Source organism: Lonchura striata, chromosome 9 (genome assembly GCF_046129695.1).
Source record: "Lonchura striata isolate bLonStr1 chromosome 9, bLonStr1.mat, whole genome shotgun sequence".
Taxonomy (NCBI): Eukaryota; Metazoa; Chordata; class Aves; order Passeriformes; family Estrildidae; genus Lonchura; species Lonchura striata.
Genome location: NC_134611.1, coordinates 20,624,260 through 20,636,368, shown reverse-complemented (window position 1 = coordinate 20,636,368; position 12,109 = coordinate 20,624,260). Strand labels below are relative to the sequence as shown.

At 35.7% G+C, this 12,109-nt stretch overlaps 1 protein-coding gene across 8 annotated transcripts in view; it reads left to right on the top strand.

Moving 5' to 3' along the window:
* EVI5 (ecotropic viral integration site 5) overlaps window positions 1-12,109 on the top strand; it is a 72,728-nt gene that overhangs the window by 45,171 nt on the left and 15,448 nt on the right. For all 8 annotated transcript variants that reach the window (XM_021526204.3, XM_021526183.3, XM_021526192.2 and 5 more), the window contains one exon: window positions 8,703-8,798. In XM_021526204.3, coding sequence (XP_021381879.2) covers window positions 8,703-8,798 — 96 coding nt within the window. The remainder of the gene's footprint in view (window positions 1-8,702; window positions 8,799-12,109) is intronic.

Genomic DNA, 12,109 nt, shown 5'->3' with positions numbered 1-12,109 from the left:
GAATCTAGTTACTCTCTGGTTTACTTATTTTTAAACCTGGTGTTGCTATTGTGTTTCTCCCCTCTGAAATCTTTCCTTTGAGGTGATGATTTTATTATATTGTTTCAAAAGACACCTTTTCCCTATGATTTCTCATCTAATTGAATCTTTTTAATCTCTTCATAGATAGACTGTACCAATAAATGTCACTGAGCTTGCATAAATAACTTTTGCTATATTTCCTCTAGTGCAGCAGGCACTAAACTTACTGAAAGTTAAAGCAATCATTTCTTTAAATCATAAAATGCTTAGATAATGCTATGATCAGTACATTAGAAATACCTAGATAAGTATGGTAAGCATTGCATATGAATCATTTATCATCTAGTAAGATAACAAGAGAGGAGCTGAGTTAAGGTCAATCTTCTGCTCAAATTAACATTTTAAAGAAAGCGAGGGGAAGTTTAAAGGTTACTTCAAACAATGTGATTTTGTAGGTGAGAAGTGAGTACTCATTTTGCATTATTTTTACTTTAGCACAGACTTCAAATGCCATCCTGCTTCCATTATTTGATAGTCACATCTCTCAAAATGTAATCAGTATCTTATGAAATGGTGAATCCCCTAGTGATCAGTTGGAAATTTTTTGATAGCTGTCACACAATTCAAATTGTGTGTTCATTTTTCAGTGTAAATACATCTGACTTGGTTTTCTGTTGTTTAACTGATCAAACCATCCATTCTCCATTATTTTATTGCTCTCTCCTATTCCTTTTCCACACTTCTGCTTAACTTAGGGATTCCAGAATTGCATGTGGATTTTTATAATACCTTGTTGTGAGACAGAAAGAACTGCAGGAATGTAATCTATTTTATGACTCTAGCTAATACACCCAAAGATCCTACTGTTCCTGTTTTGTCATAATATTGCACTCTCTCAGGTTCAGTTGTTTATCCACATAATCTCTCCTTCCTTTTCACAAGTGCTACTTTGCACAATGCAATTTTTAATGTTTTCATTATTGCAGGTTTTTTGTTTCCATCCAAAAGGCATTTCAAGTCCCAGACTTAAAGGTATTCTCAGATTATCACCTGCTAATGATTTCTTGAGTTTGATTTTAGTAAAATTCTTGATTTTCTTCACAAAAGTGAGAGTGGCTGTGCTTTCTTTGTATACAGTGTGGAGTATGAAGTCACTTTGTGGCTTCATTTGAGTTTGCACTGCTAGGTTTTTGGTGAACATCTGATTTCAGACTAGCAGGAAAAATAATTTCTTCAATTGTGAAATACAGATTTTAAGTGTGAACTATAGTATTTCAAACAAATAATTTAGCAGAATTAAGTTCTAATGTGTTTGTTTTTTTTTTTTTGAAACTGTAGACATTACTTGGAACACTTTTATTGAACTGTGATAGATGTTTGGGTTTTTTAAAGAGTCTTAGTGGATATTTTTCACCAGTGTGTTTTGCCAGCAAATACGAAAGTTATGATCAAAACTTCTTTTTTGGGTACTCATGCTCAAAAGCATGAGGCTTTTCAAACACCCGTACCAGAAGAAATGTAATAATAGAATTGGAAATCCTGAATTCCCAAAGCTTGTCAACTATAAAACATGCAATTGATAATAGGGATTAAACGTAAGCGAATTTTAAAGGAGATTGAAAATCTAGATAACTTCTTCCTCACTGGAGAAAGAGCTGCCTCCCACTCTATTCTGTTCAGCTTGTAACCAGGCGACAGATGTAATTGCTGTCACATGATGTGGGGATCAGAGGCTCTTTTAATCATGACTTGCCTTAACGATTTGAAATGCAATATTTAATATGAGAAATACATTTAGCAAGTCTTGGAGCATAGCACCATGATTAAAATACAGATGCACAGAGCATCACAAATAGGTCTGCTTGTCATGCTGTTTCAAAGTTGATAAAAATGAAGGGAGGAAGTTAACCTACCACATAACCTTCCCTTTTTTTCTGAGGGGGGTGGTGCTTTTCTAAGAAGCTCAAGGGATTCATTGCCAGGTCCACATGGGCCATAGCAACACTTAACCTAAATCGCAAGGTTTTCTTTTAAAAGTTTATGTAGGTGTAGGTGCAAGACAGTGATGTTAAATTTGTAATGCAGAGTATCAGTACTCCCACATAAGAACTGATCTGACATCACACACACACATGCTAGATTTAAATCACAGTTTCTGGGTCACTCTTAGTTTTGGTTACTAATAATGACAGGGATGGAGAGTGAACTATCGTTCAATGAAAGATGTAATTCTGCAACAAGTTGTCAGTTTATTATGTTGTAAATTTTTTTTCTTAATATATTCTAAATGTCACCTTGTCTGAGCATTTAGTTCACAATGCTGAGCTTTTAAACTTTTGTGTAAGTATATTGAAATGCAATGAGTTATCCAATACATGATGAACATTCTAAGTCTTTAATTTAGACTTTCTGTGCAAAAATAGCATGGAATTGAAATTAACTGAAATTTAACTTATGTGGCACATACCTAAGCCCCAGTTATAACCCTGTTTTGTGGAAACAAAGGTTTACTTTGTCAGCATAAGACATCTATCATGTCTTTAATTTTCTTTCACTTGCCAGTTCAGCTTATGTTTGGGAGATAAACATAGAATCAGAGAATGGCTTGGATTGGAAGGAACCTTGAAGATCTTTTTCCAACCTTCCTGCCATGGAAGGTTCTTCCTAATACCCTATCTCAATCGCCCCACTTTCAGTTTAAAGCCATTCCCTGCTGTCCTGTGACTACATGCCCCTGTCAAAACTCCCTCTCCAGCTCTCTTGTAGCTTGCTAGGGTGAGGAGCACCAGACCAGTGGCAGTGTAGGCAGGTTGAGGAAGCAGAGTGGGGCAGCTGAAGCCTCTGCTAGAGCTTAATCTCTTTCCCTCCATTTCTATGCAGGCTGGTGACATGTAGTCTTAAAATTATCAATGGCTGGGTTGAGTTGGGCAGTATAGAGCATATTTGTAATATGAAAAACTAGTTTTACATCTGAGTAATCTTAAAGCAAAATATAGCCATAAGAATTAGTTATTTTTTTGTTGGGTTGATCTGGACAGACAGTAACATCACTTCTTCCTGCTGTGTTTCCTGGCAGATTCAGAGAATTTTGTCACATCTACCCTATTGCTCTAACCCGGTCAAAGCAGCTTTGAGAACAACTGTAAAGGAAATCCATGATTGTGCTAGTAATCTCCCCACAACTTAAACTTTTAGCACTATTTCTTTAGAATGAAGCCTTTCTATGACCTCTGTTTAATAACTTTTCCAAGTACTGACTGTTCAGTAAAGAAATTGTTTCCATCTTTTCAAATTACAGGAAACCCTTTTTTTACTCTTATCAATAGTGGAGTGTGATGTTAGTGATGTGTTTTTTGAAAGTCTAGAATGAGTCACTGTAAAGTCACTGAAAGGACACTAGTTACCACATCTCCCCTTCTGAATATACTTCATTTACATTTTTAATACAGTGTCTTTTGCCATGAAGTAAGAATTTTAAGGCCTCTCCTGAAAAGAGGCTGAGGCATGTTGTTACCAAGTAAATATTTCCAAGTCAGATAAAATCAAATTAAGGGTGTTAGGGAAACATCCTATCTTCCAGTCAGTTTTAGTAAAGACATTATCTGAGGAACAGACAGTTGTCTAGTGTGCCTGGAGTTTGACTGCCTATGTAAACTTTTTTTTCCTGTGTTTCTAAATTTGCAATTATTAAAATGAAAACAACTCTAGATGTTTTCTTATTATTTAAACCAGCTCATTTTCTTATTGATGTGTATTTCCTTTCCTATCTGAAATGATAATTGAGTGTTTTAGAAAATTTGTACTCCTATTGGGATGAAACATCTGCAATTGGAATTTAATTACACTGATCTTCTCTATCTTAAACTTTGATCAAGCAGCAAAAGCCAGCCTAAGACCCTCCAGTGTTTTTCAGATGCTTTCTGGTAATTTATTTATTTGTTTATAAAACTCTTTTTTATTATGAGTACTAAACTTGGTTTTGGGACACCATTATACAGTAATGGTTTCAGGTATTTTAAATCAGTGGTTTTTTAAGCAGTCTGTACTTACACTCTTGTGTTGCCAGCTATACATCCTAGCCTGATGCTTAAATGAGTTTAAAAGATCTCCACATGTTCAGGAGCTCTCAGTAGCATCAGGTGGCTTTTTGAGACTAGCTGTTGCTTCTTTGCAAGATGCTTTTTTCTTAGAAAGCTAGACAAAAGAGGATTTAAGTGTGATATGAAAACCATGTTTCTCAGCTGATAGTTTTTGGTGGACAGAGTTTTTTCTCATTTTAAGAAGCAAATTTTTGGAGTGTAGATTTTTCTTCTCAGGAGCTCTCAGTGTAACTCTTGGTATGCACACAAGTACAGTCACTCTACTATTTCACAGCAGAATGAGAGAGGTGAGAGCTTCCAAAACTGTGAAAGGGCCTAAGTGAGTTCTGTCTTAGCAGGGGGTTTTTTGATCTATAGAGCTCATTTCCTGCTTCGCTGCCCGTACTACTCCCACTGTATACACAGCCTCTGGGGCAGGGGTTGGACTGTGTATTGGCTGAGTACACTGCTACAAGTACCTGTCCCTAGGGTAGAGGTGATGGCTGCCACAAGGGTGTTTGTTACCCTGATACAGATTTCTAACCCTGGTGGTGCTGTTGGAGCTGGTCTGTCAGAAGAGACTAAAAAGGAGTGGTTAAAAATCTTCAAAAGCAGTGAAATCAAGATGACACATCTTTAATTACACCAATTGGCAGTGCTTTTCTAAAAATCCTTCTAGGAAGAGGAGGTAGGCACCGCAGTGGTGCCAATACACAGACACAGTACGCCAGGGGTGTGGGTGTAGAGATTCATTCACATGTGATTGCATCATGTTTTAAACAAATTCCTACATTCTAGTATTGGCTAGCTTTCATTATTTTGCAATTCTGATAATATCCACACCTTGTTTATATATATGTTCTTTGATATTTTTCCTTGTATATTCATTTTATATTTAAAATTACTATGATTTGCCTAGCGACCAGCTAGTTTTTGTGTTGTGACTTCTCCAGGTATCACAGTTTTGTTATAATAGTCCTCACCCTCACCCCCAACCACCAAAAAAACAAGTCAGCAACCCACATCCTATGTGAATAACTCTAGATTAAAAAAATTTAACATGGAGATTACTAATTACTTATGCTATTCTCTTTTAAAATGTGTGACTTAAAGACTTCTAAGTGGAGTCTTAGCATTCAGTTTTGAACCCAAACTGTTTGAGTTCTTGAGTGCTTTCTTTAGAAGTACAGAGCTGCTCAAGCACAGTAGTCCAAAACTCTTCAAGCACAGTATACAAGCAATGCAGAGTTAAATGTCCAGTTCCTACTGAAGTAAATGCCACAATAGGAAGTATTAAATGAAATTAAACTGCATGAAAGCAATTTAACTTTTCTTATGTCAGTGCAACTGTGTAGTAACTGTTAGTATGGCTTCACCTTGACTACTGTGTGGAGTCCTGGGCTCCACTATTTCAAAAGGATGTGCAAGTCCTTGAATGTGTCCAGAGGGTAATAAAGCTGGTGAGGAGTGGCTAAGGATTTTGGAGTTATTTAGTTTGGAGAAAAGGAAGCTGAAGGGTGGTGGTGTCAAGCTCCCCCAATGAAAGACTACTGTTAAAGAATAATACTACCAAATTTAAGTTTCTCACATTCAGATTTGCCTTTGATTAATGAATGCTCATCAGAAGGTGGGAATTATTTGCTTTAAGTTCAGATTATGTTCTAACATGAAATGTCACTGGAAGGGGAAACAATTTGGAAGATCATGGTAATACTTTGTACTTGTATAAAAATGTATGTATTGATGTGAAATATCAGTCTCATTTCACAATATTAAAGAATATTAGGTAACTTAAAAATCATAATATAACAGCTAAAACTTTGAAGGTCTTTTTTGTTCATTAGATATAGGTAAACTTTCAGCTATCTACTTATTATTTACTCTCTGAATTAGATTATTTTGATAGAAATTAAAATATATTTTAATGCTGTGGTGTCTGACTCCTGCATGTTTTCCAGTGGTTTGCTACCACAGTTGCATAAGAATCTTTAGAATGGCATGATCAGCTTAGTGGATTTTACTTTTCTGTTGGCCAGGGATGAGCAGCAGCTGTAAAGAAAAATCTGATACCTGGTCCTAATTTTTTTCCTATGTCATCCTTCCAATTTATCCACTGTAGACAGACTTGGTAGCCCACAGCACATGGGATTATTTAATTAGGAATTTTTTTTTTTAGCAAGTTAAAAGGATCAGCTTTGATCCCTTGCATTTTGAATGTTGCAAGAGGAAGTTACAGCATGACCTTTTGAAAGTAGGTTTGTAGAAAATGCCATTGCATGGTTACTTTTTTCTTTTTTTTTTCCTCCTTTTTTTTTTTTTTTTTTGTGAATAGCTAGCTCTACAAAATCTGTAGTTCTGAAAGGAAAACTGAAACTTATTTGCCTTTCATTAATAATGGGCATCTTGCAAGCCAGGCTTATGCCTTCCATTCAGCTCTAACTGATTGTAGCTACAGTCAGTTCTTGCATGAGCAAATATGCACAATTATTCTGTAATATCTGCATTAACTTGACAGTGTTATTCCTAGAATAAAAAGTAACCATAACACCACTTAAATGTAATGGAAATGTGGAATTCCCATATATGTGGACAGCTTTCATCTGTTTCTGTGCCAAACCCAACCTGCTTAAGTGTTACTGCCTCTGCTGTTAGTTTATACGGACTGACCTTGGCAGCGCCTGTTTCACAGCCTCTTGTGCACCCAGTTTCTACATAAGCTCAGCTGTTTATTACACTTCTGTTTTAGAAGGGCTATGACACCTCCGTTATACTTCTGCTAAAACTTTCCTTTATTGTTGCATTTTGATTGCACGGTGTATAGTGACACAGTAGAGTCCATAGAGTAAGAGGTTTAAATGGGAAAGTCAAGATTTCAAACAGAGAGAAAGGACTTAGTAATTTCTCCCATATATTCCTACTACCTCAAGAGATCAAGTCATGCTCATTGTGTGGAATCTTAATGTTTGACAGCAAGGAAGATCTTTTCATATGCTGATGAATTTTTAGTTTGCAGGTTATGTTGCTTTTGTTTCATAGGCCAGTAGTCACTCCCATAGAGAGATTATGGGGTTAGGCTACATTTGGGGTTTTTTAATCTCTTTAAGACAGGAACTATTGTTAATATTAATACTACTTTTGTGTATGTGTGTGAATTTGGCCATAGGTTACCTTGGAAACTAGATTCAGTATGGAAATGTGCATTAAAGGATCTTGTTCTTCATGTTACAGATTGTGGGAATTAATAGTGATTATGACAAAATTATTTTTTTAGTAATTTTGTAATGCATACCTCACTGCAAGAAGAACAAAGCCTGAAAAAAGAGATACTGCTTTGATATTGCCAATACTGACAGTGTTCTAGATTGTTCTCTTCACCCAGCAAAAGGGTTTGGAAGATAGTGTGTTATCTCTCCTGGGGTTTATACTTCAGAGGGATGTTTTAAAGGAACCTCTCCATTAAAGCTTTGTGTCTTATAGTTTGATGGACAGTTAACACTTTTCATAATAAAAGATATTTAACCTCTTTGTTAATGACTGTCAATTTGGCTGTTGAAGTAAACTCTTTGGTTTCTTCAAGTGTAATTAAAACTTCAGCAAAATGAGCTATAGGTAGAAAAACAAGATATTCCCATTATATTTGTATTTCTGTAATATATTGCCCGTATGTGATTTACAGTCAAAGTAAAGAATTTTATAAAACCAAGATGCTTGCATTCTCTAGAGCTGGTGGCTGCTTCAGAAATTATTTAGCTAGAAGAAGGCAAGAGCAGAGTTATTCTGCATTTTATTAGTAGCAAGTGGAAGACATGGAGTGCATTCCTCATCAGGATGATTATTTATCTCAGATCTGCTAATTTTGATTCAGTCATATTAGGATTCCCTTTGTGGACAAGATAGAAACCAGTGCTGCAGGCATTCAGTGCAAGTGAAACCTTTTCAAGCATCCTGAAATGTAGGAGCTGCATTTGATTGACAAATGAGGGAAACATCATATCCCTATTCATCTAGTTTGGTTTGTTTTTTACTTGCCAGATTTTTCTGTATACCTCCTGAAGCATTGGTGTTAGGGGACATTCATTTATATGCTCTGGAACTCCTGCATGACAAATACCACAATATTTTGGATGTTACAATTCTTTTTTACAGGACAAAAGAAGCTTGTCATATGTAGTGTTGCCAGTGCATGTCCCACAATGCAAGGAAAGAATTGTTTTGCTTAGTTGGAGACAAAATAAAATGTATTGTTGCTAAATGATGTAAACTTTAGTGAAAATAAAGTATGCTATGTTCCATGTATTGACAGTGTTCTCTAGGAGTGGTTTACTAAAATGCAATCTCATGTACACAGGATGTGGATTCCACCTGTGAAGCTGTTAATTGTTCATGTTCCTCCATAGAATCCTGCCTTGTACTACTGAGAGAGCTTGGTCTGAGCCACTGCCACCTCTAGATACCTGCTGTAGCTTCAATAAAATGAAAGTGCTGGGTGGTGTCTGGAAATAGCTTCTGTTTGTGACAAAAATACACAGACAGTTAAAATAAGATTTTTAATATGGTAGATCTTTGAATAATTTGACTGATTCCTTTTTGTAACCAAAACAGAAAGAAGAAGGAAAAATTCAAGGGCAGCTTAATAAATCTGATTCTAACCAGTACATCAGAGAACTGAAAGATCAGATAGCTGAGCTGCATCATGAGGTGAGTGATATTGTACTACAGTCTCTTATCACTTGTACCTTTTGTCCTTTCACCTGTGGCAGGTTTTGCTTATTTAATAGTTATTACATCTTCAGTACCTGTTTTTGCTGAAGTACATTATTTTTAATGAATGCAATAAAACTCATACATGAATCTTGCCTTTATCTGAGAATGTAAGAGAACAAAATAGTGATTAGTTTTGTGATTTGACATTAAATGAGATTGGCATTTATGTTCCATCTTGGCCTTTCCCTTAACTTCACAAGTTGATCGTATTTGTGTTGCATTTACTCCATTTGGAACTGCATATATAAAAATAAGCTCCTTGATGTCTTTATTTGCTACAACTGTTAAGGCCACTATAGTTAGAAACTAAGCCTCACTTGTGCAAGTAGAAGAATTCATGCATAAATTTTTTGGTTCTTGCTGTTGGGAGGATGAATTTTATGTGGCAGTATACTGAGATTGCTTAAAAAAAAAAAAAAAAAGATGCTTGCTTAATATCAGTTAACAGATTTTTAACTTTTAAACTGCCAAAACCTTCAATCTATGAAATGCCTGTCTTCAAACTTCCTTGCTCTAATAGTTGTAGTAACTTTCTGTTAGTTAAAAAAATCAGGTCTTGAAACCAAAATGGCTTATGTAATTCCTGTGCTCACTGGCTCATTTCAGTTCATGCTGCCTTGTGAAGAAATGTCTTTACCTAATACTCCATCATGTGCAAAATGCCTGGTCATCTCTGCAGTAGAGTCTCTTTCTAGCCTTTTCATACACAGCTCTGAGAGTGTTGCTTAAAACCATAGGATTGAAAAGCAATTCAACCTAATCGTTTGTTGCCTTTTTGCTTTTATTAAATAAACACATTCTTTCTTTAAATGTAGATAGTGTTTTCATAACAATCTGAGTAGATCCAAGCTTTTAGGATCAATCCCTTGAGACTTATAACACAGTTGAGGATCTTGGAATGTTGTCTATGCTATAGATCACTATGCTATAGATGGAGGATAGTGTCTAGGGTCATCAGTTCAGCACCTTTACCAATCATTAAGCTCACTTAAAAACAGATTTAAAAATCAATAACCTGGCTTTCTCCATTAAAGCATTCTAATTAGTTTTCTTTGTTGCTTGCTTGAAGAAGTCCCAGAAATCCAGATATTTAGTGTATTTTTGCATTATGAACAAAATAAGGCACTGTACTGATTTCTTCCTCTGCTCACTGTAGGTTTAAAAGGTAAGAAACACTGCTTTGGGGGAAAAGTAGAATTACTCTTGGATAGCTGTTGCATCATTTTCTCTATACAATCATTTGCTATATGCCTGGCTGAGCAACTGAATTGTCATGAAGGCAAGCAATATCGTACATCTTTAATGTGTTGGAAAGAAGATGAGGTTCATAAGATCACAGAATAGTGGTAATTCTAAGTAATACCAATGATTTTCTAAACAGTTCAGTCTAGTCAAATCTTTATCAGCATTTCAATTTGGCAGAAAGGAAATGCTATGAAGAACATGAATTTCAACAGTAGCAGAGTTTGAGTAATTCCATATAAAAGAGCACTCTTTTTCCAGATATGTGCTTTGTGGTGGCTAAGTTTTTAATTTCCAAGCAAGGTAAACACTATAGAAAGGAAATAATTCTAGGATATATAGCAACAGTAAGAAGAAATGGTTTGACTTGATGATTTTACAGATCTTTTCTGACTAGTCATTCTATGATTCTATGAAATCATGTATGTAATAGACATGTGCTACTTTGGCAGCATTCATTATGCTTATTTACACAGACTATATTCAGGCCTGGAAGTCTTTGTTTACTAATGATTTATTTTTCCCTTTTCCCCTTACTGCTACCTATTTATTTGTCTATTTTTAAAATAAAATCTTATGAGGGAAAGCAGTATTTCCTGCAGTGTTTCCCCAAAAGGAAACTGTGAAGAAAATGGCAACAGGAAGAGGCAAAAATGTTTGTTCTCAACTGCTAAATGTTAGAAGAATAATTCAGTCAATGCCAGTTAAATAAATAACTTCCTTAAATCTGCACTGAAGTGTCTTCATGCATACAACCATTAATGGTCAAGGTCTTTGTTTTTTGGCTAGCTGCGTTCTGATTCTACTTCTGCAAAAGCTAAAAGAAACGTTACACATTTGCAAATGCATCTTCCTGAAGATAGGGTGATGGTGTATGTGACATGCTGACCACAATCTCCCAACTGATTAGCATGTAAAAGGCAGTGGAAAAGGAACAGAGCTCTTGGTGACTGTATGGTTACCTTCTAATACATTGTAGTTGTGTAACTTTAAACTGCACATAAATGCAAATGTTAATTAAAGCAAAACTTGTAATTTAAGGTAGAGGTGGGACCGATATGTGTGAAACAAGATGAAATGTCTTGGCATGGCCATTGATGTTGATTCTGCTTATTTAACTTTTTTTTTCCTCTCTAGCACTGCTGGAAAGGAAAAAAATGTTTTACAGATTTTTACACCAGAAAAGCTGCAGGTTCTCCATCTGAAGGATGGAACAAAATAATTAACAAATCCTGTATCGAATATAAGTAACTTCTGACTAAGTCCACATTCTGGCCTTTGGATAAACACTATTTTGTGCCTTTGGCCAGCAGTATGAATGTAAATGTTTCAGTGCCAGTGGAGCCTTGAGGAGCTACATACTTTAATTCTATTTTATGATATCATCCATCAGATGGCAATGATACCAAATTGTGGCAACAGCATGATCCATCCTAATTGCAGAGTTCTTGTGAAAGGTCTACTGTCCCATCAGTGTTTGCAAGCCAGGCTAGTAGCCAGGCACAGGGCAAATCTAGAATATCAGTGAGGAACACCAATAAGGACAGCAGAGAGTCACTATTATGAGCAGTATCTAAAGGTGAATTCTTCACTAAAATATGGCTTAGGGGTGGGAGTTTGTTATGGTACAGGTGCAACAAGCTGCTGCTGTACTATCTCTTGACTTTCAGGGTGAGAAAAGCTTGGCCATTAGTATTCAGATATTTCTCTCACTTATTCCAATGTGGTAACCTAAATCAGCTATGTGTTGGAACTCTGCATGCTGTATCAAATGATTAATCAATGGATTTAGATTACAAAGTGCAGTTGGTTGAAAGTGTTTGTAAGTATAAAAAAATTTTTGAAAAATCAAATTAATTTTGGTCATCATTTTCTGAGCTCAAATTTTGCATGCTCCTTAAGAATAATGCAGCTTTCAGCCAAAAGGATACATTTCAGCTGCTTTTATTACTCACTTAGGAATAGTAATGCTACAGTCTTCAAATCATATTATAAGAAGACTT